The sequence below is a fragment of the Mixia osmundae genome (genome assembly GCF_000708205.1).
Source record: "Mixia osmundae IAM 14324 unplaced genomic scaffold scaffold_11, whole genome shotgun sequence".
NCBI lineage: Eukaryota > Fungi > Basidiomycota > Mixiomycetes > Mixiales > Mixiaceae > Mixia > Mixia osmundae.
Genome location: NW_014575553.1, coordinates 23,697 through 47,585, shown reverse-complemented (window position 1 = coordinate 47,585; position 23,889 = coordinate 23,697). Strand labels below are relative to the sequence as shown.

The 23,889-nt window shown below is 57.3% G+C and overlaps 14 protein-coding genes across 14 annotated transcripts; 6 read left to right on the top strand and 8 right to left on the bottom strand.

Moving 5' to 3' along the window:
- Positions 1–141: 141 nt before the first annotated feature.
- Positions 142–3,286, bottom strand: L969DRAFT_96590 (uncharacterized protein; the record flags this gene model as incomplete). The annotated part of the gene is made up of 10 exons (XM_014710102.1): positions 142–309; positions 370–541; positions 592–632; positions 688–823; positions 880–980; positions 1,045–1,259; positions 1,496–1,915; positions 1,970–2,099; positions 2,151–2,885; positions 2,936–3,286. The coding sequence occupies 10 exons, from the start codon at positions 3,284–3,286 to the stop codon at positions 142–144; spliced, it is 2,469 nt and encodes an 822-aa protein (XP_014565588.1).
- A 375-nt stretch (positions 3,287–3,661) lies between these two features.
- Positions 3,662–3,903, top strand: L969DRAFT_53896 (uncharacterized protein; the record flags this gene model as incomplete). Its single annotated transcript, XM_014710101.1, has 2 exons — positions 3,662–3,684; positions 3,753–3,903. 2 exons carry the CDS (start codon positions 3,662–3,664, stop codon positions 3,901–3,903), a joined length of 174 nt encoding a protein of 57 aa, XP_014565587.1.
- Positions 3,904–4,081: 178 nt separating this feature from the next.
- On the top strand, positions 4,082–5,572 carry L969DRAFT_19559 (uncharacterized protein; the record flags this gene model as incomplete). The annotated part of the gene is made up of 4 exons (XM_014710055.1): positions 4,082–4,611; positions 4,660–4,904; positions 4,960–5,055; positions 5,106–5,572. 4 exons carry the CDS (start codon positions 4,082–4,084, stop codon positions 5,570–5,572), a joined length of 1,338 nt encoding a protein of 445 aa, XP_014565541.1.
- Positions 5,573–5,717: 145 nt separating this feature from the next.
- Positions 5,718–7,466, bottom strand: L969DRAFT_19558 (uncharacterized protein; the record flags this gene model as incomplete). The annotated part of the gene is made up of 4 exons (XM_014710054.1): positions 5,718–5,857; positions 5,905–6,016; positions 6,064–6,180; positions 6,231–7,466. 4 exons carry the CDS (start codon positions 7,464–7,466, stop codon positions 5,718–5,720), a joined length of 1,605 nt encoding a protein of 534 aa, XP_014565540.1.
- A 397-nt stretch (positions 7,467–7,863) lies between these two features.
- On the bottom strand, positions 7,864–10,995 carry L969DRAFT_96586 (uncharacterized protein; the record flags this gene model as incomplete). The annotated part of the gene is made up of 5 exons (XM_014710100.1): positions 7,864–7,872; positions 7,927–8,357; positions 8,408–10,602; positions 10,668–10,929; positions 10,986–10,995. 5 exons carry the CDS (start codon positions 10,993–10,995, stop codon positions 7,864–7,866), a joined length of 2,907 nt encoding a protein of 968 aa, XP_014565586.1.
- A 142-nt stretch (positions 10,996–11,137) lies between these two features.
- Positions 11,138–12,460, bottom strand: L969DRAFT_53476 (uncharacterized protein; the record flags this gene model as incomplete). Its single annotated transcript, XM_014710099.1, has 5 exons — positions 11,138–11,243; positions 11,300–11,740; positions 11,794–11,980; positions 12,032–12,103; positions 12,163–12,460. The coding sequence occupies 5 exons, from the start codon at positions 12,458–12,460 to the stop codon at positions 11,138–11,140; spliced, it is 1,104 nt and encodes a 367-aa protein (XP_014565585.1).
- A 159-nt stretch (positions 12,461–12,619) lies between these two features.
- Positions 12,620–13,536, top strand: L969DRAFT_19555 (uncharacterized protein; the record flags this gene model as incomplete). Its single annotated transcript, XM_014710053.1, has 2 exons — positions 12,620–12,923; positions 12,971–13,536. 2 exons carry the CDS (start codon positions 12,620–12,622, stop codon positions 13,534–13,536), a joined length of 870 nt encoding a protein of 289 aa, XP_014565539.1.
- A 91-nt stretch (positions 13,537–13,627) lies between these two features.
- Positions 13,628–14,585, bottom strand: L969DRAFT_19554 (uncharacterized protein; the record flags this gene model as incomplete). The annotated part of the gene is made up of 4 exons (XM_014710052.1): positions 13,628–13,670; positions 13,720–13,807; positions 13,859–14,276; positions 14,334–14,585. The coding sequence occupies 4 exons, from the start codon at positions 14,583–14,585 to the stop codon at positions 13,628–13,630; spliced, it is 801 nt and encodes a 266-aa protein (XP_014565538.1).
- Positions 14,586–14,677: 92 nt separating this feature from the next.
- On the top strand, positions 14,678–15,830 carry L969DRAFT_90053 (uncharacterized protein). The gene is made up of 4 exons (XM_014710098.1): positions 14,678–14,834; positions 14,891–15,358; positions 15,415–15,680; positions 15,742–15,830. The coding sequence occupies exons 1-3, from the start codon at positions 14,735–14,737 to the stop codon at positions 15,510–15,512; spliced, it is 666 nt and encodes a 221-aa protein (XP_014565584.1). The 5' UTR covers positions 14,678–14,734; the 3' UTR covers positions 15,513–15,680; positions 15,742–15,830.
- L969DRAFT_19552 (uncharacterized protein) lies at positions 15,628–15,985 on the bottom strand (the record flags this gene model as incomplete). Its single annotated transcript, XM_014710051.1, has 3 exons — positions 15,628–15,680; positions 15,742–15,830; positions 15,894–15,985. The coding sequence occupies 3 exons, from the start codon at positions 15,983–15,985 to the stop codon at positions 15,628–15,630; spliced, it is 234 nt and encodes a 77-aa protein (XP_014565537.1).
- Positions 15,986–16,080: 95 nt separating this feature from the next.
- Positions 16,081–19,138, top strand: L969DRAFT_53619 (uncharacterized protein; the record flags this gene model as incomplete). Its single annotated transcript, XM_014710097.1, has 8 exons — positions 16,081–17,564; positions 17,611–17,761; positions 17,808–17,853; positions 17,901–17,991; positions 18,041–18,172; positions 18,224–18,618; positions 18,667–18,782; positions 18,845–19,138. The coding sequence occupies 8 exons, from the start codon at positions 16,081–16,083 to the stop codon at positions 19,136–19,138; spliced, it is 2,709 nt and encodes a 902-aa protein (XP_014565583.1).
- A 48-nt stretch (positions 19,139–19,186) lies between these two features.
- L969DRAFT_96579 (uncharacterized protein) lies at positions 19,187–19,645 on the bottom strand (the record flags this gene model as incomplete). Its single annotated transcript, XM_014710096.1, has 1 exon — positions 19,187–19,645. One exon carries the CDS (start codon positions 19,643–19,645, stop codon positions 19,187–19,189), a length of 459 nt encoding a protein of 152 aa, XP_014565582.1.
- Positions 19,646–19,742: 97 nt separating this feature from the next.
- L969DRAFT_96578 (uncharacterized protein) lies at positions 19,743–20,559 on the top strand (the record flags this gene model as incomplete). The annotated part of the gene is made up of 3 exons (XM_014710095.1): positions 19,743–19,917; positions 19,976–20,274; positions 20,338–20,559. The coding sequence occupies 3 exons, from the start codon at positions 19,743–19,745 to the stop codon at positions 20,557–20,559; spliced, it is 696 nt and encodes a 231-aa protein (XP_014565581.1).
- A 114-nt stretch (positions 20,560–20,673) lies between these two features.
- On the bottom strand, positions 20,674–23,843 carry L969DRAFT_610007 (uncharacterized protein; the record flags this gene model as incomplete). The annotated part of the gene is made up of 7 exons (XM_014710094.1): positions 20,674–20,738; positions 20,797–22,409; positions 22,459–22,901; positions 22,953–23,063; positions 23,117–23,516; positions 23,575–23,686; positions 23,750–23,843. The coding sequence occupies 7 exons, from the start codon at positions 23,841–23,843 to the stop codon at positions 20,674–20,676; spliced, it is 2,838 nt and encodes a 945-aa protein (XP_014565580.1).
- Positions 23,844–23,889: the final 46 nt, after the last annotated feature.

Sequence of the window (23,889 nt, the reverse complement as noted above, 5' to 3'; positions counted from 1 at the left end):
GCTTCGACCTCGACCTTGCGCCGCCCGTGCTAGCTCGCACGCGACGAAGGGCCTGCGACGTGTCACTCCTATCGCGGTTGCAGCACGTCGCAATACATCTCGACAACAACACAGCGTACACCGGACGGTTACTTCATGCCCTCAATTGAGACTCGACCCTTCCTCGCCTCGTCGCTCTGCAAGACTCTTCGCTGGCTTGACGAGGAACGGCTGACTGAACGCATCTCTCAGTCGACGAACCTTCAACTCGCCCAAGCCGGGACACTGTACAAGCTCGCTCGAGCTAGCCATCATGATGTCCTTGAGGCTCTGTGCAGCGAACACGTCATCAGTGCCGGCTATCGCCCGTACGCACAAAGCCAGACTCACGCCAAAGTTGCGGATGAGGTTCTCGGTATCGGTCTTGTTGACGGCTCTGGGCTTGGTGAGAACCGTCTGCATCTGAGCGAGATAGTCTGTCTCCGGTCTTGCCTTGAGCGCGTCTGGCGGCCTTCGCTCTTGTTTCTTGTACTTTGACAAGATTCGTCCTGCCTCTTGCGAACTGGTACAAGCAATGAGCCGGCCGTGCGTTTCCGACAATACGAAACGCACGAAGAGCAGATCATAATGGTGTAAGCGTTGGTGATACTGATCTAGACCTCTGGTCATATGAGCATTGTTATACGAGAGATAGACGATGCGACTTGCCCGCGTGAGCTCCCGCATGACATCGTCAGATGTGTCAGCGTCGACCTGCACGAGCAGTATCCGCAGATTGTATGCCTGCCCGAGAGCCTCGATACGGCCATAGATGTATGCCGGCTCCAATTTATGGTATTTTATTCTGCGTAACCTCGGTTCGATCAGTCCGGCCTTCAGCTGCTCGCACACGAGACGCACGAGAGGAAGAGGACACCGGTCGTTGTGCCGACTTGGAAGTCCGCCATGATGTCGCTGTGCTCCCATGGCACAGTGATGTGATTGATACAGCGATTGCCCTTCTGCGGCTCGTGTATGATGTGTCAGCTTGACTGTCTGGCGTGCAATATCTGCCGGACTGCTTGCCTGCTTGGTACTGACGAGGATGTTATTGGTTGACTGTTGTACGACTCGCTTATGGGCTGACGACACCGTCGCCGTGCCAGGCGTGACAGCGACGCCAGAGGACGCCCCAATGCTGACTTCTGCCGGGCCACTGCTCGTGCTAGGCTGCTGTATCCGAGCGCTCTTGACAGCCCCTGCATGAGCCAGCAGATGTGCCATTGTCGCAGAGCGGTCAGCTGTGAGGCCAGAAGTGGCCGAACAGGGCGTCGACACAAGCTGCAGGCTCGGCCGTCAGACGCGTGACACGTGTTACGCGATACCTGCGGACGCACACTGTCAACGGCGTTCGAGACTGCTATGAAATGCATCGTCATATAGGGTACATGCTCTTTGGTCTGATGCTAAATCTGCATTGCAGCTCAAAACGTGAGTTGATTGATGCCGTTGATGATGGTTTGCATTGCAGACTGACGATACGTATCTTGGCCAAGTGTAGTAACACCGTCTGGGCCAAACACGATCTGATTCGAGGCACCGTTGAGATTGCGAGGCAGCCACTTGACAGGCAGCTTGACGCTAGTCTGCGAATTGGGATCGAGCGTCGTGGCAAAAGAGATCCAGGATGCCATGATCTGCTGTGTTGTGGGACCCGGGACGTCTCCGAAGACATACAGAATGTCCGTTGCATGCGGTGTCCCGAGCAAGGGCAGATTGAGAGGTTCGAAGAGATACGAGTAGATTGGCAGGTTCGCCTTGCGGTACAGCTCAGAAATGAACCGCCGTGGAGCCTGAAAGACAAGATCGCCCAAAATCGCCGCGAGCCGTTTGTTTTCATATAGAAGCGTCTGATTCTCTTCCCCTGTACCGAACGGCGAGCCTTGCGTCGGATTGTCTGCAACACATGAAGCATCAGCCTTTGCAGGATAGATGGTCGCACGAGACTTGCTAGGATAAGCAGTAGCAAGCGCGTTGAGCAAGCTTGTTGTGATCATAGGGAAAAAGCCTTTGATGTACGTCTTGAAGGCCGCTTCCGACGAGACATTGGTCGCGCTCAAGACGAAGAGCGTACCTTCGTCCTTGAGCAACCCGCATCAGCTGCGAGCCGCAATGCGCCAAATATCGCTTACCTTGTTGTCACCGTTGATCGCAGGTACTTTAGCAAACTTGCCCTGACTGGCGAGCTTCTGTGGCAGGTCCGGGATGATGTTGCCGTCCACACGGGGAACAAAGGCGAGAGCCAGCGCGCGATAGGCAGTCAGGATATATGGACACTGATTCACAGCGGCCGCATATGTGTTGCTACTCACCGAGCGCAGACAGCCAAGCTTGTCAGAAGACGTACCACAGCCCGTGTAGTTGGCAATCGTGTCAAAGTAAGTTTGTCCATACGATAGCGGTCCGACGGGAATGGGCGAGCCGCTCTGTTCGATGACGGCACGATAGAGCCCTTGAGTGCTACCGAGACCTTGATAGAGGAGCTGGAAGCCGATGCTGATTGCGCCTGCCGATTCCCCAAACAGGGTGACTTTGGTAGGATCACCTCCAAAGGCGGCGATGTTCTTGTTGACCCACTGCATCGCCGCTCGCTGATCTTGCAGACCGAGATTGCCTACTTTAGCGTCATACACCTCTTGTCCCGGCAGGAAGCCCCAGCCTGCCAGTCGATAATTGAGCGCGACATAGACGACAGGCTGATTCTGGGAAACGCTCTGGGCAACGATGTTCTTGCCGTCATACGTGCTTTTGCCACCGAACTCAAATCCGCCGCCATAGATCCACAGCATGACGGGCAACTTGCTGCTGCCAGACGCAGAGGATGGACGTTGTACATTGAGATATAGGCAGTCTTCGCTTTCTCCGGTCTGCAGCTCGATCAGCTAAAGCAAACTTGATGTTGATGACGAGGACCGACTGTGAGAAACGGTCCGAGGACGGACGATAGCAAAGGCGAGACGGGCGTGCCGCCAGTCGCCTGCTGAGCGAGACAATCGTTGTTCTGTTGGGTCGCGTCATAAGGATTGGCAAGTGAAGCCGACAAAGGCTGCGGAGGTTTCAGTCGATTCGTTCCGGTGGGTGGAGCGGCGAAAGGGATGCCAAAAAAGTTGTCGATGCTGACGCCGTTGTTAGTGACCTGAGCACCTTTAAAGGTGGTCAGACCAGGCACAGTCACCGTCGGAGAAGCCGGCAAGATTGCACGCTTCTCGCCCGCAGGCGCTGCATGTACAGCAGTGAGGGCGGCTAGCAAGCGGAGTGTGATCTTCATGGCGTACATCCGATGAGGAGCGAGAGCATTGCAGGATGATCATTTTTGTGTGTGTCATGCGCGCATCAACAGATGCGCGCTTTGCCCCACACCAGAGACGCTTCAAAAGTGATCGCCGGCTTTGTGTTTCGCATTGTCGATCGAGGACAGTTGCAAGATGAAATATGGCTAGGGGCGTCCTCGTGGAATGTCCAGTCTAGGCTCGTTGCTCGGCTGATCGTTGAGCCTTCAATTTGGAGAATCAAGCTGGACAATAAATCGGCGAGAGAAAAGCACCTACGTGGAAGTCCCCGCGGTTTCCCCTCTGGAGAGTGAAGGCGTGAAAAGCGCCTTGCGAGAATCGATCAACACGAATTGACCCTACTGCCGTCCAGCATGCGCTACGGGCCCAGCCCAGAGTGACCACGGCCAGGCTGGCGCGACTGCTGCAGTGCGATAGACTCTTCTACCAGGACGGCTAGACCAGACTTGGAACTGCCGGTGTGGGTCGCAGACAAGCGTCGGCACTAGCAGCCTGCTTCAACATCGTCCACATTCTCACGCACGACCGAACCGACTACCACAGCATATCGAAGCATCCTGAGAATCTCGTTTGTGTCACACCCGCCGGCATATAGCCACCTGTGAAAGAGTCGAGGAGACTCTCACTTTGTTTGCCGAGCCATCGTGGTCGAAATCTGCCGAGCCGAAGTATCGAAAGTCAAGAAGGGGGCCATCAGAGCCGCAACGCTGTCAGTCGGGCTTCATCAGTGGCCGCCACACACCGACGGCAGATTGGCACCATAGCCGGACGAGATGGTGCAAATGTTTAGTTCAGCCTATCAGAATGCGACGTCCTACGTCTTCTCGGCACCTTCGTCGCCTGATCTGTCGACCATGCACGTCAAGATACCGTCATCTGCTACACATACCGCCCATACCCGCTCGAACAGTGGCGGTGGCGGTGACACAAAGCGGGCTAAGCCTGCCCACTCCCGACAGGGCTCAGCCTCTTCACTGCACCCCGACACGGCCAGGAACCATAGTAGACAGAGCAGCGGCAGCAGCTCATCTTCGACCAGGACCCATAGGAAGACGGCTTCGACTGGCAGGAGCGCCCAAGTTGCGCCTACGTACGCCGGCTATGGCAAGGCAAAGCCAATCCCCACAGGCGGAGCGTATACCTCTTCTAGACTCGCCCCTGGCGACAGAACAGAAGCTCATGATCTCGTAGACGCCATCAACAAAGAGCACGACCTCTACCGCGTTCTCGGCGTCGCTAAACGCGCGAAGCCAGACGAGTTCAGACGTGCCTACATTGGTCGCAGTAGGATATGCCATCCTGAGTACGTAGACGTATCGGCAACGACTGCGCAGCTGACGTGTGCATGCAGCAAGTTGCCCTCGTATCCGCCGGCGACGTCGGCCTTTCAGAAGCTCTCGTTCGCCTACGAAACCCTATCGAAGCCTTCCTCGCGTCGGCTGTATGACATCTCCGGACGCAGCGAGTGGGATTCGCCAGACCCGAACGGCCGGGCAAGCCAGGCTGGCTTTGGCGACGAGACACTGCATGGCGTACTGCACACCATGTTCGGCGAATTTATGGAAGGCGACTTTGAAATGATCAGAGTCCTCGTCAGTACGTCGAAGCTGTCGTCAGCAACAAGAAACAACGCTGATCGAGACACATGCAGATGCCCTCAACGAGGGCAACCCAGGACTCAATCTCGGCGAAGAGGCCGTTGAGAATCTGGAGGGCGCCTTTCGCAAGATTCGAGAGATGCTCCTGGGTGCGTCTGCAGGTTGTTTCGAGGAGCCCTGTAGTGACGCAGCTTTGCAGCTGGCCAGAAGTATCTGCGGATTGTCAAATTCGAGTTCATCCGACTCTACGAGATTCAGCACTCCTTACGACAGCTTTCCTATTTCAACGTCCTTGGACGGCTACGCTTGACTTTGCAACTCGCACGTGTAACGCTCAGTATACCCATGGCGATCGACAAGGCCATGAAAGAGGACGACGATGATGAGGATACCGAATCTGATTCAGACGCAGATCTACCGGCCGCTTCAGTGCCCGTCCAGCAGTCCAGCTCGGCGACCAGCTCCCCATCAGGCCCAGCGGCGCCCGGAGGTGCGACCAACGAACAGCGAGAGGCTAGTGCACAAGCCCGACGTGAGCGCAAAGAGCGCAGACGGAGGCGCAAAGCAGGCAAAGCGGTCGTCAAGCGCGGCCTGTTGGGTCCCAGAGCGGCCGGTTTGCTCGGCATGGCTGTCGGTGTACTCGAGAAGGGCGAGAATATCATATAGCAGTACTCGTCAACTTGCACGACCGCGTACCTCGACGCCGTTCAGGCATCGTCAGTTATTGCCGCGAGCGCGTCGATGTGAACTTTAGATTCTATGTGGTTGTAGACATAGACGTACGCCCATCTGTAATGATTCTCACGTGCATTCACTTTACGCTAAAGCCGCGCAAGCCTAATATCCGTCGCACATCGTTGCTGAATCTGAGCGAATCGAGCATCGGCAAGAGATCCAGGAGGGCCTCATCAGACGGATCATTGATCCAACCTTCGATTGGAATGCCATTTGCTGTACCTAGATGTTAGCTCCCGTCTCAATGCTTCTGTAGGACTGACAAGGATTCTTGGCATAGCTGATCGGCGAGTTGTCAACGAGACAGACCTTGGCCAGGTCCGCATCTACTATACTTAAATCTTTGACGTACGAGCCGCCAGTATACATACAACTCTGCAAGACCCGTAAGCTCGAATGATCCGACAGCAGTGTGGCCCTACTTCTCGAAATAGTCTGCCGTCTATGAGGCCCCTGCCTTGATCGAGCCAGTCGATCACAGGATCAGCATATTCTTGCATCGAGGCCGTGAAGATGACGACGGTGTACCAAGTCGAGACCTGGGAAGTCTAGTCAGCCAGGCAATGACGCAGACTTGGTCAGGAAGCACCTTTCTGAGAAAGAAGTCCACCCACGGACGTTTGTAGACGTGGTAGACAACGCTTTTGCCGTCGAGTACGACCTCTACGACGCGTACCTTCAGTCCGTTGTTGCCGCCCCAGCCCGCAGTGGATTGTCCCAGGGGTAGTCGCGAGGTGGAGTGGATCAAAGTCTCGTCGAGATCGAGCACGAGCGTCTTTGGCCTTGCAAGAACTGTGAGGGCAGTGGACTTGAGACGACTGGGCATTGGCTGCTGTGATTCAGCAGGTGCGACTTTGCTGACCCTTTCATCAGAATCGTCATCGTCGACTTCGTGCACGGCGCCTGACGCCGACGAGAGACTTGATACGGTGGAAGGACTACGCCGACGGCGACCCAGCGTCGGCAGATAGTTCCAGCTATACAGGACGTGGTGTTGTGCCGGTTGCTCGCTGTCATGCGAAGTTTCGCTGGAACGGTCTCTTGGCTTTGGAAAGCTGAAGGGCATATAACGCGATACGAGCGAGACTTGGGCGCGGCCGATCGCAACATCGTAGCTCGGCGGCGGTGGCTCGGTGATGACCTCTTCGGCCTGAGCGGGTATCGTGTGCTTCTCCTGACGTCGCGCGTCCAAGTCTACGACGTCAACGGTGTGAAGAGAAGCGAGCTTGCGGCGCGTCGTTCGTATCCCCAGCAGGCCGAGGAGCCGTCTGAAAAGCATATAGAGCGCCACACCGATGCGGACGGGCAATGTACGAGTGACATGAGCGGCAGCGTCTGTCGGGGTGGAGCTTCCTGACCGGCTGGGAGCATCGCGTGCTGACCGGCGTCGCCGCAGAGAGCGACGCCTGATCGATCTATTGCTGCTTCTGCTGCGAATAAGCAAAGGCGGGATGTGTCCGGCGTCATGGCGGCGCTGGCCGTCCCGTCTATCGAGGGAAGCTTGTTGGGTGGCCGCCAGAGCAGCCAAGCTTGCGTTGATGCTCTCTTCGTTCTCAGGTCCAGGAGCGGCATCATGCTGCACACCGTGACCGTCGTCGGGCAGCCTGGAGGTGGAGGCCTCCGGATAGACGATGGGGTATCTTTCTGGCCCATGCGAGCTTGAAGGCGCTGCTGGTTTGGCAGGACCTTCTCTTGGGCGATCCCTTGTAGGCGTCGAGGCGCCAGATGAGACTGCGGAGGACGTGGCAGAGCTAGGCACGGTCGTATCACCCGCACGAGCCTGGGGAGGGCTCCATAGGTTGGAGAGGTAGTTGAGCGAGTTCATGCTGCCTGTCTGGAGCGCAAGCTCGCAGGAGCGGGCTCACTGTTGTTTGGCGGGGCTTAGCAGGTACTCGTGTGCTGCCCCTCGAGCTTGATGAGGACAGCGCTATCGTACGAAGGTGCTCAGAGGACCCATTTGGCCCGTTGCGACGCTGTCCTGTCTGGTCACGCTTGCCTGCCAACGCTCGATTGCTTCGACCGGACGAGTCGGGGCGTGACTTTGCTCACAAAGCGGCTGTCCAGACGGCGGAGGCAGATCTGTCTTGCTTCCTCACACTCTGGACAGACTAGGCCGCTCACGTGCACGTTCGGTCACAGTGAGGGCACAGGTGACATCACACCAGCAGCCCAAAGACGCGTCTGCCGCATGCCACACGTACAACTTTCTGGTAACAAGGGCTTCACAGAGACTGCGAGTGCCTGCTCAGCATGTCCGCCCCTTGAGAGGCGCACCGGACACGTACCAATGCACGCATGATGCCGTAGCCCAGCGTGATGACGACTGTTGTTACAATGACCGAGGCCGGAACGCCGTTCTTGAGAAAGTCATTGGCTGAGAGATACCGGGTCCCGACTTCGTCTTCTAGGTTGATGGCGGTCATGTTGGGAAACCCAGAGACAGGCAAGCCCATGCCCGCGCTACAGATGAGCGCCGTCGCCATGATGAGCAATCTCGGATGAGGCATCTCGAGTGCCGAGCCGATCTGAGCCGCAATCGGGACGATCAGAACGGCTGCAATCGTGTGCGAGATACAGGTAGCGACGATGAGGCAGATGATGGAGAAGATTGCCAGGATGGGCCAAAGATCAAGTCCCTGCACCCAGCCTTGCAGGAGCTCGTCGACATCCGCCAGCAAACCGGACGACAGCACAGCCTTGCCGAGCGCAATCCCACCTGGCAGAGGCGGTCAGTGCCAGTCAGCACTACGCCATCGAACGACTGACCCATGGCCAGGAAAACGATGGACCATGCCAAGTTGTCCCAATCAGCCTTGCGAAGGACTCCAGAGCCAAAGAAGAGGACAGGCGGTATGAGGGCTATGACGCCCATATCGCCCAAAACGCCCGAAACCTGGTGTGCGACGCACCAGAGCGCAATAGTGACGAGTGCGACGATACACACGAACCATTGGGTCATGTTGAAAGGATCGCGCGATGCCTTGACGGGATTGATGACGATGTTCTTCTCCCATCTATATGACCAGAGCAACAGCGTCCAGACACAGACGATACTGATGCCTGACACTGGTATCGACACGGCAAACCACTGAAGCCAAGAGAGCGGCGGGTCCATGTATTCCAGTGCGATGAGGTTCTGCGGTGACGAGATGGGTGACGACTGTCCACCAATATTGGCAGACAACGCAATGCCAATGATGAGCGCTTTGCTGAATCGCGAGTGTGACGGCAGTGTGCGCAAGATGGGTTCGATGAGTGAAAAGCAGAGCACTGGCGCAGCGACGTTGCTGATCCACATGGACGCAAAGCAAGCGACGCCCATGTAAGCCAGCAAGATAATGCTGGGCCGGGTGCCCGCGGCCCTCAGAACGCGTGTCGCTAGGACTTTGTCGACGTTGGTCTTACTGAATGCAGCGGCGAGCGTAAAGCCGCCGAGGAGGAGCATGATGGTCGAGTTGAACATCTGGCTGAAGATGAATTTTGTCGCATCAGACGCAGACAAACGCTCGTCGGATCCATCTGTTGAGCGCAGCACACGCAAGACGACGACCCAGAAAGGCACCATCAACGACGTGACGAAGAGCGGCACTACCTCGAGCGCCCAAAAGACTGTACAGAGCACAAGCAATGCCAGACAGTTGCCTTCTTCCGGCCGGTCAAAGAAATCGCTGGCGAGGCAAAAGACAAAGAGCAAGATTCCGACCGCACCACCGACGAAACGAGTAGTGAGCCAGAAGGGTATCCTGAAGCGACCGACAGGCGTCGTGAGCACGGATTGCTTGCTGTCTTCATGTCCCAGGTTCTGTAGGATCGGCTTGTCGACGTTACGAGACCTTGACCAGCCTTTCCGTTCGAGGCCGATCATCTCTCGCCAGATCGTGTTGCGCTCAAAGACGACGTGCTCTCTAAGCTGGGTGCGAAGCTGCTTCGTCGCCACCTCTATATCGCCGCGTGACGTGATTTTTGCGTAAAGCTGTACAAGCGAGTCAAGAGCCGTATTGAGCCGATCCTTGGCGTCCTGGGTCATCGGAACCGCTTTCTCGACAACAGACTTGAGATACTCTTCCTTGAGATTGTTCTCGGTGACTTTGTCGAATTTCTTAGTGATCTTGCGGAAGCCAGTCGCGTTGAGCGCAGCGTACTGTTTGAGCTGCCATAGCTCTCTGTAGAGCGCCTGCGTTCTCAGCTTGAAAGTGATGCGAGTGTCAATGGCAAAGTCGGTGTTGGACAGCCAGACCATGGCCAAGTCCGGCAGGCCGGCTTGAGAGGTTCGGTCAGTCACGATTGAATATCGTCGTGGCCGGCGTACAGATGACAGCCGCCCGCTCAGAGAGGGTCGCGGCGCAGTGACAACCGATTCGACCTGTGTGTCCGATCGGGTATGCGCCTGATCGGGTTCGATATCGCCGACATCGATGAGATCAGTGTCCTTGCTGGCAGATGACAGACCACGCGGTCGTCCGGTGGAAGTCGAGGCACGACCGGAGACGAACACGTCAGCACTGGAGTCCCGACGCTTCCGCCCAAGCGAAGGCTTCTTCTCCTGGGAAGGCGTGGTGAAGAGAGACCTGATGTCCTTTGCAAACTTGTTGACGCGCCTGCTCGAAGCTGGCGCTGTGGATGTAGCTGCCCTGCTCGTCGGACCAGAGTCGACCGAATCGTCGTCCGAGGCGTCATCGTCCTGGAAAGCGTGTGGCAGGTAGGCCTCTTCATCCGCCTCGACGCGGTCCGCCTCGCTGAGCAGGCTGTCTACCTCCCCGAGTAACTCCCTTTCTTTCTCGGCGTAGAATGTCTCTATCTTTGACAGCTCCTGTCCGAGCAGGCGCACAAACAGTTGAGCAGCGGCAGACCTGTCGTGACTGCCCGCAAGCAACCTCGCGTTCTCGACATCGGCAGACGTCGGCAGCTCGTGGAGTTGATCCTTCTCTATCTTGTAGATAGCCGATTTGAGCTGGTCGTAGCTTTGGATTGCGCGGAATGAGGTCAGCCACTCGACGTGCGGGTATCCGCTGTTGCGAGAACGTACGCAATATAGCTTGACTGCCAGTCCTGGACAGCGTTGAAGAGGAGGGACTGCTCAAACTTCATGATGTGGCCAGCCCGTAGGTGTGCGAGGCAGCGTCTCTGCCGACTGGGGGACTGCCTGACTGCTATGGAGAAGCTATCGAGCTCGTAGTCGGACGCTTTGCCGAGCTGACGTGCACCCGCTGGCAGTCCGAGCAAGTGCGCAGTCTCGACCCAAGTCCTGAGCTTTTGCGAGAGAGTGGCGCTACTGCTCGCTGGCCGAGCTGCATCGACTGGCATCAGCGCCCTCCACAAGCAGGCTGAAATCGGCAGAGCTGACCAGATGCCATAGAGTGTGCTCATAATCGCTCAGCTTTTCGCACTGGCCGTCGTCAAAACGTTGGCGACGCGCGACGTGTGTCGCAACAGGCGGCGACCACCACTGCATGTTCATGTTGACGACAACAACGGCTACAGCGCTCCTCGAGATGACTACAAGCTTGTCACCGGCGCCAATCGCAAGTCTCGCACGAGTGTGGACTGATGCGATCGTGTCGTTGGTACGAAGTACTTTTGAATCTTCGGCGGTTCGTCTGACCTGCGCGGATTGTCTGTCTTAGCTGCCGAGGTGAGCGACAGAACGCTCGCGCTCACCATCTGACATGAGCCGCCTTCTTCTCGAGCATGTTTTTGACCGTTGCCCACGAGAATCTCGCGACGGCGGGAAAGCCAAAGACGGGATCCATGTTACGTTCGAGCCAGGCCACCGTTCTCGGATCGCCGGGATAGCCAGAGCCGAAGTCGCTGTCGTCTGACTCGGCGACTAGCATAGCTGGGAGCGCGTTGCGGTACGTCCATCCTTCGAGCACGCTGTCGCGAGTCACTTTGGCAGCAATGCTTGCCGCGCCTACGATGGGATAGATGCTGTCGGCCTTGCTCGTGACAGTAAACTTGATCGTCGGGAAGACGCCGCTGAGGAAGTCCTGGTACTGTGATGCGATGCCGACAGTATCAATATAAGCCTCGGCGATGTTGTAACCCATCTGGATGACATCGCGGATGAGCATGATCGTCGCATCGTGCGACTGCGCGTTCCTTTGGTCGTCACAGCCTTCAGCACGAATTGCGACGTCAGTCAGTTGACGCACAAGTTGTAAGGCGTCTTGCGGAGCATGCCACGAGAGATATCGAATGGGCTCATCACGCGCACTGCCCATTCGAGATTGTCGCTCGAGGGGTCAGACAGAGCTGCACCGGACATGTGAGCTCCACGAGCTGGCTTGCAGAGCACCCGCAGGAGCTCAGACCGTCGTGCCGCCGTCAATGTCTTGGAATCTGCCCAGGCTCCTTCAGCCCTTGCCCATGACGCCCAGGAAGGGGGCTTACCTGCAAAACCCAATCGTTCGAGCTGCCCCTCATACGCGATTGGGCAGTAAGCGGCTCCGTAGACCATCGGTCCTGGGGCGTATAGCATCAGCCCAGGTCGCATAGCACACCGCGTCTCGGGTACGACAGACCGAGTACTGGACCCCTCCCGGCCTCGTCTATGCCAAGCATGTACGGCGTATCATCTGGTCTTCGCGACGTCACAGCTCGAGCCTTGCCCGCCCCCGCAGATTCGTAGCGTGCCGAGCTGTGCCATGTATAAGACTCAACGAGCGGACGATCTGCTTTGTAGGAAGGTGGTGGCGGGCAGTCTTGGGCTATCGAGACTGACTGACTGTCTGCTCGCGCAATCTCAAGCGCCTCTTCCGGATCTTCCGAGCGTAGTCTGAGTAGCTCAGCCGGCTCACTCGCCTTGCGTTTCGCGCCCATGCTGTTCTTGAGATTGATAGAAGGAGTCGACGCGACGCGCGCGATGATGTAGATTGATTTATTATGTGTGGTGGACCATCGCGACCCCCGTCACATGCGGCCGCCGCTGCGCCGCCTCCTCGAAACCGTCATGCTTCTGCAACAGTGGCTTGGAGGACGATGCGTGGGACACGCTCACAGGCGGCAGCTGCGGCCGTCAAATCTGGCTCATCGTCAAACAAGCCAGACAATAGTCTCCGTAGATCAGTGACCGATTGCCATGGTCGACAGACGAGTACTGCGCCGTCGACACCCTCATCGACCGTGTCACGCTCGCGACAGAGCACGCTGGGGCTCGGAACGCCCGCCACTCCAGATTCCTGCCCGTCTCTGCGCAATGCAGATCCGGACGGACAACTCGATCATCTCGTCAACGATCTAGCGGCCGATGTCCAGCGCTGCGATCTGGGTACCGCTAGCACCAGTACGTGTCCGAGTACGCCGGCAATGTACGACTGACTTTCCCTGCAGCCAGCGTGAGGCCGTCTCAAAACAAGCAGCACACGACTCGCCTTCGATCTGGCGTCACGACGCCTTCACCGCCCGACACAAGTCGCAAGTCTGTCTACTCGACCCCACTCGACAAGACGCCTTGCCCTCGTACCGGTCAGAGAGCCGCGAGCGATCTACCGCTGCCGCTGCTGCCCTTACCGGCGCGCAAGATCAGCACCTCATTGGCTAGCGTCGGCTCACCCTCCGCCAGATCAGGCTTGTCGACCGGAGCCCGCGCATCCCTGCTAAACGCCGACGGCATACGGACTACTTCAATGCCCAATGGTAGCCTCCACCGTGCCGAGCAAGAGATCGCAGACTTGAAAGCGCAGCTCAGGCGGGCCAAAGATGCAGCGGCAGACGAGTGTGCTCTGACCGTGGCCGCGCGAGGCCGAGCCTTTGCTGCAGAACAGGAGCAGCGTCTCTGTGCAGCTCGTTCAGCTTGGGAGATGGTCGCGGTCATGGCGCACGCAGATCGACTTGCGGTTCGTGCAGAACTCGAGTCCCTGGCTGTCATCAGGCAGATGCTGGCGATCGAAGCCTAAAGGCCTCGCTTGTCGGCATACTGTCAGATTTTTGTTGATGGTTGCAAAGTATAGAACAACATGAGTCAGCGTTGTGCATCAGGAGAGAAAGTTAGGCTGCAGCGAGCAACTCTTTGAGCTCGCCGGTATCGATCCTGCGCGATCCAATGTAAGCGTCATCGCCAGTTGCCCGAGTGAACATACATCTCTGTCAGGATATCGAGCCCGCCCACAAAGTCGCCCTTGACGATCAGTTGTGGAAAAGTCGGCCACTGATTGAGCTTCTTTAGATCTGCGCGCGGAGCCTGTGAGCAAGCCCGAGCTGTAGGACTGCCCGACTTACGCTGCCGGACTGACTCATCCTGAAGGATGTCGAATGAATCAAAGTCGACGTTCTCCTTGCGTAAGAGGGCAACAGTCTTTTGCGAGAAGCCACACCTTGGCATCGTGGGATCACCTTTCATGAAGAGCATGACGGGCGCGGCAGTCATGAGTTCTTGGCAGCGCGCAGTGAGATCTGCTTCCGGTTCCTCCTCGTCTTCGGCGATTGGCATAGGTCCATGTGCGGTGTCGTTGCTTGCTGTAGTCTGTGCGGTTTCCTTTGCGTCTGCATGATAGGCCGCCTTGGGTGGCGCCTCTGGAGCTTGTGTCGTCTTGCTGAGCGGCACGGCCGGCCGGGCTTTGGAGTTGATGTGCAGCTTGACTTTCTGGTTGAGGAGCTCAGCTTGTGCACCGGACAGGCGCTCCAGAAGCTGATGACCCTGCCCCGTGCGATCAGTCAGCGTCTGTGCCGTGTGACGTTACGAGGGCGAGCAGACTCTGAGGAGGATCGTGTAGGGAACAGCATCGACTTGGAAGGACTCTGAGATATCCTCTTGCTCCTCTGCGTCGATGGACAAGACAAGCAGCTTCGAGGCAGGGTAATGTTGGGAGAGATGAAGGGCGACTTGGTCCATCGCCTGACATGGCTCCGCCCAATCTGCGCGAAAGTTGAGCAGTGTGACTCGCTCGAGATCCTCGTTCAGTTTCGATTGCAGGTCTGCCGGTGATTGTACCACATGGACCGCCATCTCTGTGAACTGCTGCTTGCTTATTCTTTTTTGGCTGGGTGACAGGGTGTCGAATCAGGTCGAGCGCGTCAATCGTTTTGCATCAACGCCAAGGCGCGGCATCGTCAGCCTGCTGGGCTGGGCAGCGGTCACTTGATCAGTGGCCTGTCATGGCACCTCCCATCGATAGACCGCTCCCGCAAGGCTGGGTGAAGCAGTATGATGATCACTACCGGCGAGACTTCTATGTCGACACACTCCATCCCGACGGCAAGTCGGGCCGGGCTCTGTGGCGATGCTGCTTTGCTGATTTCCAGACTCGGTAGGTCCAAAATCGCACTGGGTCCATCCAGCAGACGATAGTTCCATAGTGCGCCAAGAGGTCCGACAGAGCTACGACAACAGTGCCAAGAACGATCAGCGCGCTCCGTCGCAGCCGCCCTACAACGCTCAGCCGTCCTACGGCCAGCAGTCGGGCTATCAGAACCAGCCTTACCCGCCCCAGTCCATGCAAAGTCAGCAGTATGGTGGATACCCGCAGCAGCAGCAGCAGCAGCCGCCATACTACGGTCAGCAATACCCTCAGCAGCAACAACCAGTCTACAATCAGCAGCCCATGTACGGTCAGCAGCAGCAGCAGTCACGCTTTGGCTCTGGCTATGGCGGGGGCGGTGGCAGATTCGGTGGCGGAAGGAGCTCGGGCATGGGCATGGGCATGATGGGCCTCGGCGGCGGCCTGCTTGGAGGTGCCCTGCTGGCCAACGCGTTTGATGATCACAATGACTACCAGCAGGGTGAGCGGGCTTGCGTCTGTCTCTGAAGTGCAAGCTGCTGACACTGCTCCGCTCAGGCTACGATCAAGGCTATGACAACGGACAGGACCAAGGCGACAACGGCGGTGGCGACTACGGGGGAGGAGATGACGGCGGAGGAGGCGGCGATTTCTAGGTCGCTCGCTAGCATGACAAGCGCACTTGTATCATTGCATTCAGTCTCACTTGCCAGTGTTTCCCGTTCCCTAGGCGGACATGGATGTGCACAGTATCATACATCTCCAACTAACTCATCGTGCGCCAGCGTCATCGTCTAGATTGCGGACGCCGGAATGCTTGGGTTCTGCCGTCAAGAGATTCGTGGCTCAGTCAATGCATCTGCCTGGAAGCAGTCGACGACTGACCGATGAGCGGATGTAATTGGGCGAGATAGGTGATCGACCACATGAGATAGAAGCAGACGATGAGCATGACGATCGATACCCTCGTCACCCTGACAAGTTTGATGCGGCGTGGTCAGTGTCCGTCATCTAGGCCGTTCGACCTTGCAACTCACTCGTGGTTGGGTCCCTTGGGAGTGAACGTGAAGCCAGCAAAGGCAAGACCGGCAGCTATCGCCCCGACGATGACGATCGTCAGGCCTGACATGGCTCAACAGCGCTCACCTCTCTCTCCGACGCTCGCGCAAGCTCGATTTCGTCGCGCTTATCGATAGCGCCCAGCCAGACTGGCAAGCCAACAGCATGGCGCTGCCCCGCAACGCTGTGCCGCAGGGTCAGCAGCACGCAGATGCAGCGGCTTCGCAGGGCAGAAGGGCGTCCGCTGCACCACCGGGTGCGCGTGCCATAGGCACCAGTCGTCAATCAGCTCGACGTCCTTCACACGCCTATGCAGCAGGCCAAGGTCCTCAGCAAGGTCAGCAGGGCGCCTTTCCGTCCAGCCTGAGCTATGTATGGAGTTATGCTCGCTCTCAGACCTACTATGGCGACAATCTGCCCACTTCGCCCAGTTTTGTCGACCGGTACGCCCCACCGTCTTTTGACTCTCTAGGCTCGAGATCAGGCAGACAGGCCACCTCGGGCTATGGCTCGACAGCTAAGCGTAGTAGAAGCAAGCGCAAACGCCTCAGGCAGCAGCTCCAGGCAGATCACGGCAACTTCGACGAGCCAGACCTCGAGGCAGGCTCACGCGACGCGAGTGAAGCAGACAGTCATTCCAGGACAGGCACCTCCGAGGATGACAACCACTCACAGCCCTCCCAGAGTGACGAAAGCTCCGACGGAAGCTCGAGCGAGGACGACCGTCTGTCCAACCATGCTTCGATCCCTACGCCCTTTGATGCCTCCCTCGCTGCTGCTACCGGCCACCTACAGTCTTGGGAGCCCGAAGATGAATGGGCAGCTCGGGCTAGGACCCCGTCGGCTTCTCCAAAACGGTCGCAGCAGAAACGCAGTCAGCCCCACGCCCGCCTGCCGCCGACCTCTACACCGCCGAGACGAAACGCTAGCGAGCAAACACCCTTGCTGTCCGGGCAGACCTCATCTGTGAATCTCGGCAAGCCAGGTGAGACGCCCGCAATGTCGCCTCTCTTACCTGCCTCGTATGCGTCCACGCCTTCAATCCTGACGCCCGCTAGACCGAGCCAGCGAGGCCGCAAAGCCGCCCCATCCGGGCTCGGCCTGCCCGCTCGATCGCCACCAGACGGTGTGCCATTTCCTCGCACAAATCATGCAGTAGATTCAGCGATTCGAGAGCATCTAGAAAGCAAACGCAGGATCACGCCCGCAGACGAGCACCGCGGCTCCTCCACGTTCGGTCAGAGTTTGTTCAATAGCATCAATGTCCTCATCGGCGTCGGTATCCTAGCCGAGCCTCTCGCCTTTGCATACGCTGGCTGGATCGGTGGCACGATCTTGCTGCTGTTCTGTGGTCTCATCACGAACTACAGTGCGAAAGTGCTCGCCCGCATACTCGCAGATGATCCAGAGCTGCACACGTTTGCTGACATTGGTGCCAAGGCGTTTGGCTCGGCAGCACGCACGTTCATCTCCATCCTGTTCTGTCTCGAGCTTTCCGCCCTTAGTGTCGCTCTCGTCGTGTTGTTTGGAGACTCCATGGGCACCCTCTTTGGGCCCTCAAGCACGACGTTTAAGCTGATCGGCTTTCTGATCATCACACCTACTGTCTTTCTGCCCCTTCGTCTACTTTCCATCAGCTCGCTTGTCGGGTAAGTCGCAAACAGCAGTCAGCAGCATCAGCTGATCCGTGCGCAGGATCATTTCAGTCATCTGTCTCACCGTAGTGATTTCGATCGACGGGGGCCTGAAGGCTGAACGTCCTGGTAGCCTGGCGCATCCGATGCCGACCAACATTGGGCCCGACTGGCATCACTTCCCCATCAGCTTTGGCTTGATCATGAGCGGCGTGCGTCACTCCAGTGAACTGTGACCCGCGCTGATCGACCAGTCAGTTTGCCGGCCACGCCGTGATGCCTTCGCTCGCACGGGACATGAAAGGTCAGTCAGTCTGAATACGAGTATCTTTGCCAGCTGTAACAGATGAGCAGACCCAACTCGCTTCAATCGGATGATCGATATGGCCTACGTCGTCGTGGCGGCCTTTTACGGCTTACTCGCCGTCTTTGGCTATCTCATGTACGGCACTGATGGCTTTGTGGGCTGTGTGGGCTGAGCTTGCTCGCAGGTTCGGAAATAATGTTTCTGATGAGATCACCCGAGATCTCTTGCGAACGCCAGGCTTTCCGCAGACACTGACGAAGATTGCCGTCGTGCTCGTAGCCATCAATCCAGTTTGCAAATTTGCACTGGCAACGAGGTGCGCACAGAACGACTGAGGAAGCATTCGGTCCATTAACGCGTTGAGCAGTCCTTTACATTCCACGGTAGACTATCTGCTCGGCATTGATGTTCATCAACGCGGTCACGATGGCCACGCGGAGCCAAGTCACCCACCGCTACGCATTTGGCCTAGCACAAGCCGGTCTCTGCGCCATCAGATTGGCTCTCAATCTACTCTACGTCACCGAACAAGCTCATTGCTCGCTCCGGACGGCAGCATCTTTGGACCAGACGGCCCACTGCAGAGCATGCTCTCTGTCGTCTCGCAGCCGTTGTTGAACAGCCGTCCACCGGTCAAACGTGGTGTTCGCGTGCTCGTCAAGGTCGCAACGACAGCCGTCGTCACGCTGATCGCAATCCTTCTGCCTCAATTCGAGGTCGTCATGAGCTTCCTTGGCTCTTTCAGTGCCTTTGTCATCTGTGGTGCGTCAGGCAGTCGCTCATGCTTGCACGCCTAAGGAGCGCTCGCAGTCATCATACCGGTCTCCTCACTGATGCGTATTTTCAAAAGCCGTCTGTCGAGACTCGAGTATGCGGTCGATGTTGGCCTGCTCGCCATCTCGACCATCATGGCACTCGTCGGCACCGTCTGGTCGTTTCTACCTCAGTGAATGCGTCTGGTCTGTCACCACACAGAGCGGCCTTGTAGACGTGCCGTAAGCTCAAGCTGGGTCGGATTGCACGATGCATCGAGCGTGAACAGCTGGGCTCTGCATCTTGTAGCTCTCGGTTGCACCGGACTTTCGAAGCTCTCGGGGACCTCGACATGTGTTTACGCGCAGCCTCTGCACTCACAAGGGCAGCACTAGCACGTATGAAGCGCGCGCCATTTGCAGGTTCTGGTGCTTTCCCTGAGGGAACATCGCAGTGCGGCTGCAATCTGCCACCAGACGAGGCTGGGTGGAGGCACGCTTTGCTTGTGCCAGCATATATGAGCTGCTAGGTCGATAGATGGACCGCCTCGGTAGCTCAAGGAGAGCGTATTGAGCGCTCAGCAAGCTTTCGGAAGGTATCGGACCGACCAGCCCGCTGTGCGCAAGGCCTCGGCTGCGGCGTGCCCATCCTTGACGAGGATGTAGTCTGTCTCGACTGTTGCGAGTGCATAGATGACGATGTGAGCCTCGGCCAGTACTCTGGACAAAGCCGACAAGACGCCAGTCACCTGAAAATCGAAGGGACCTCTCAATTTGATGAGGTGCCAGGCATCCGTCGATGAGGCTGGCGGAAGTCCTTTGGCTTCTGTGACGAGTGAGGTGGCAGCGACAACGGAGACTTCCTCGCTGACGTGGGAGATCGACAGGAAGCGGTCGTCGCTTTCTTGCGTCTGGACGAGCTGAACAGCCTGCCAAGCTTCAAGCGCCCGCACACGATCTGCCCTGTCTGTGTACTGCAGCGTGCTGTACTCGTCTGGGTACACGTGCACCTCCAGGGCCGGCCTGCTGAGATCCATCTGCAAGCTCGTTCAGCGTTCGAGGGTCCAAGCTCAAGCGCTCAAGTTCGGTCAACATCGTCGTCTCCTCGTCATCCGTCTCGTGTCAGCCGCAGCGATGGCAGAGGCATCCACCTCACAGCTGCCCGCGCAGACGCCAGCAGACCAGCGGCTGCTCGAGCGGTGGCAGCGCAAATTGTCCGTCATGACCGGCTTGAGCTCATCGCCGGCCGACATAGAGGCTTACCAGTGCCGCCAGTGTGAGACTATGAGGGACAAAGTCGTCAAGAGCAGTCCGTCCAGCCACTGTCTGTACGCTCTGCCTGACCACTCACACCTCGAGCGGGCCAGGTCCGATCGTGAGGTTCATCTTGACCCATTTGTCCTTGCTGCCGGACCCGACACCGCTCAAAGATCAGTCTGCGACGCCCTACCTGCCTGCATCGATCGCATGCGTGCCTTGCAAAGACGTCGCACCGGGCCTCTTTGCCGGTCATGATCCGGAGACGGGCATCTTTCTGTGCCAGGAAACCGTCATCAGAGACGAAGGCGTCCTCAGGAGCACGCTCGCTCATGAGCTCATCCACCTCTGGGATCACCGTCGCTTCCACCTGGACTATCGCAACCCGCGCCACAGAGCTTGTACAGAGGTAAGCTCCTCGTGTCCTGCAAAAAAACAGGCTGGCCCCTAAGCGACGGCTGCGTGTGCCCAGATACGCGCGGCCAACCTCTCAGGCGACTGCTCGTGGAAGAACGAAGTCAACAGGGGTCACTTTTCAATTCCGAGGCAGCATCAGCTCTGCGTCAGACGGAGAGCACTGCTCTCCCTCACGACCGGCTACTCTGCCATTCCCAAAGAGGAGGCAGAACGCGTCATCAACGAAGTCTGGGACAGCTGCTTTGCCGACACACGCCCATTCGACGAGATCTACTGACTCCTCTCTGCCACCTTAGCTCTGCTCGCTCGCAGCGGCGATGATGATGATGATGTGTGCAGATTGCATGGAATCGAGATTGATACTTAGAGGCGTGCTTTCGCGGCGATCTATCTAATCTTGCAGAATCACTGCAGCATTGCTTATCGAGGGTTCGCCCGTCTCTTTGACCTTTGATTCTGCAAGAGACCTCAACATCAGCATGCTGCCACACATAGAATGAGAGGCTTGACGCACGGAAGATGACCTTGTTGCCTTCTTTCCACATCTCGGTGACTAGCGTCTGACCTGGGTAGACAACGCCCGCGAAGCGAACCTTGATGCTCTTGAACGCGCCATACTTCTCAAACACGTGTTTGCCTGAGATGCCGAACGACGCAAGACCGTGCAGGATGGGCGCCTTGAAGCCACCGACGGCGGCAAAGCTGGGGTCGATGTGCAGCGGATTCCAATCGCCAGACAATCGGTAGATGGCGGCCTGTCGCTCGAGTGTCTGCTCCTCGACGACACAATCCGGCTTGCGACTCGGTGGCTTGTTGACCGCAGACGCCTCGCCACGGTCCTTGCCTGTCTTCTTACCACCAAAACCTCCCGAGCCTCGAATGAAGACAGTGCTCTGATTCTCAAACACGACTTCGCCCGAGTCCTTGTTGACAGTCTCGACGATCGAGGTGACCGCAGCTGCCTTACCCTTGTCGAGCACTTCGAGCAACTTGGCGCGGCTGACGAGTGTGCCGCTCGTCGGGATTGGTCCCTTGATGGCAAGGTACTGCTCGCCGTGCAAGAGCATCATCGGACTGAAGTTGGGCAACCAGTCCAGGCCGACGCTGCCGGATGCATGGAATTGAGGAATGACGCCGAACGTGGGCAGGACTTGGAATTCGTCGTCATTTTCAAAGGTATACTTGAGCTGCTGTTCCGTCGCGCCAATGCCGAGGTTATACAAGATTACATCCCTCTCGTCATAGCTATATTCGACCGGCTCATTCGTCTGCTTTTTGGCTTCCTTGACGAGGTCAGGATCGTCTGAGTCATCAAAAGTGCGACTGGCAAAGTCATCTCCCCCACTTGCATCCGAACTTGAAGCGTCTTCATCGTCGTCTTCGTCATTGCCAAAGTTGGAGATGATCGATTCGAGCGATTCGGCGGTCGAGTTCGGGTTTGTTGCGTTCTCGTCAAACTTGCAGATCTTTTCCCACTTTGACTTGATGTCTTCCGGCTTGACCTCTTTCTTGACACTGAATGCATGTCCCGCAGTGCGCTGCCATCTGACCGAAGCACACCAGCCTCCAGAGACCTCAAAGATGCCCATGGTGGTTTCTGACGCCTCGGAGGTGAGGTAGCCAACGACGGGGGCGACGAAATCGGGTTTGAAGGCCTGGACCATCTCTTCCGGCCAGATTGTCGCAGTCATGGCTGTGCCAGCATTGGGTGCAATCGTGTTAACGTAAATATTGTACTTCTTGCCTTCGATGGCAAGAGTCTTGCTCAGTCCGATGATCGCAGATTTGGCGGTCGAGTAGTTCGCTTGGCCGAAATTGCCATAGAGACCAACTGCAGAGGCTGTATTGACAATGCGCCCGTATTTCTGCTTCCTGAAGATCGGCCATGCGGCGTGTGACGTCGCATATGTACCTCGGACGTGGATCTTGTAGACGAGGTCCCACTCGTCATCGGTCAGTGAAGCGAATGACTTGTCCCGCAGGATGCCCGCGTTGTTGACGAGGATGTGCAGTCCACCAAAGGTGTCGACGGCAGTCTGAACGATTTCCGCCCCGTTCTCGACAGAAGCGGTGCTGATGGCTGCCTTACCGCCCGCCTTCTTGATCTCATCGACGACCTTTTGTGCACTGTTCGAGCGTTCAGTTGAGAAGCCTATTCGCTAGGCATGATACTTACACGTCCTTGCTGACGTCATTGACGATGACGCTCGCGCCAAGACGAGCATACATGAGCGCATAGGCCTTACCGAGACCGTTGCCGGCACCAGTGACGACGGCAACCTTGTCCTTGAATTCGATATTGCCTTCCTGCTTATTGTCCTTGATCTTTTTGGCTTCCTCTAGGAATCCAAGGTAGTTGGCGTCCGTGATGCTCTCTGGATACTCTGCGCCCTCAAAGTCGTTGACGTCGTCCCATCGCGCAGCAACAGCCGAGGGCGTGAAAGTTTCGTCTGGCTTGAAAACGACGCCTTTGGAACGCTCCCAGCGGACCTTGCCGTACCAGCCGGCGCCAGCTTCGAAAAGTAGACCGCCTTCTTGGTTGGATTCGTGCACGAGGTAAGCGACGAGCGGAACGACCTTTTCGGGCTGCAGTTGCTCGAGCATGTCGGGCGGCATGACCTTGCCTGTCTGTCAGTACCGGCGAACGATGTGTCGGAGCATAGTGCTCACAGTAGCGGTCATCTGCGAAGCAGCAACGGGCGCAATCGTGTTGGCGATGATGTTGTACTTGGCACCTTCCCTGCTGAGCGTCTTCGAGAAGCCATTCTGTGATAGTTTAGCCTAGCGATAGAACGAGATCAGTACGCAGAATGCATGGTGCTCGCTAGACTTGCAGAAGAATAATTGGCCTGGCCAAAGTTTCCGTAGATGCCCGCAGCAGACGCGGTGTTGACGATGCGGCCGTATTTTGCCTTGCGCATGTGTGGCCATGCGGCATGTGTCACCGAGTAAGGGCCTTTGACGTGCACGTCGTGAATGATGTCCCACTCCTTGTCGGTCATGGAGGCGAAGGACTTGTCGCGCAGGATGCCGGCGTTGTTGATGATGATGTCGATCTTGCCCCATTTGGAGACGATCTGGTCGACGAGCTTGTTGCCCGAGGTGACGGAATCATAGTTTGCGATGGCCTGGCCACCCGCGTCGGTGATCTCCTTGACCTTCTTGTCGGCGGCTTCCTTGTTCATGTCATTGACGAGCACCTTTGCGCCTCGCGAGGCGAAGAAAGTGGCATATCTGCATGTGCACCGACTCAGCCTCAAGCTCGTGCACTAGCTTGCGAGGTATCACTTGCGCACCGCCGAGCCCTCCTCCGGAGCCTGTGATGATGATGGTTCGGTCCTTGAAGTCAAGCGACATCTTGACGCGATCCGTGTAGAATATCGATGTCTTGTGCACGAGGTGAGCTGATCGCGATGGTGAGGTTCAGCTTGTGTGTCTCTTGTGGATAGCGTGAGGAGACAGTTCACCCTTATGAAGTATCCGCTCGTCTGCTGCTGCTGGCGCTGGCGGCCCGTCTGGCCTCGGAAGTTGCCGAATCAGTAAGTGACACAAGTCGCCCATCCGCGCAAACTCACTGGCCAAGGGCAGGCAGGTCCTGACTTTTGTA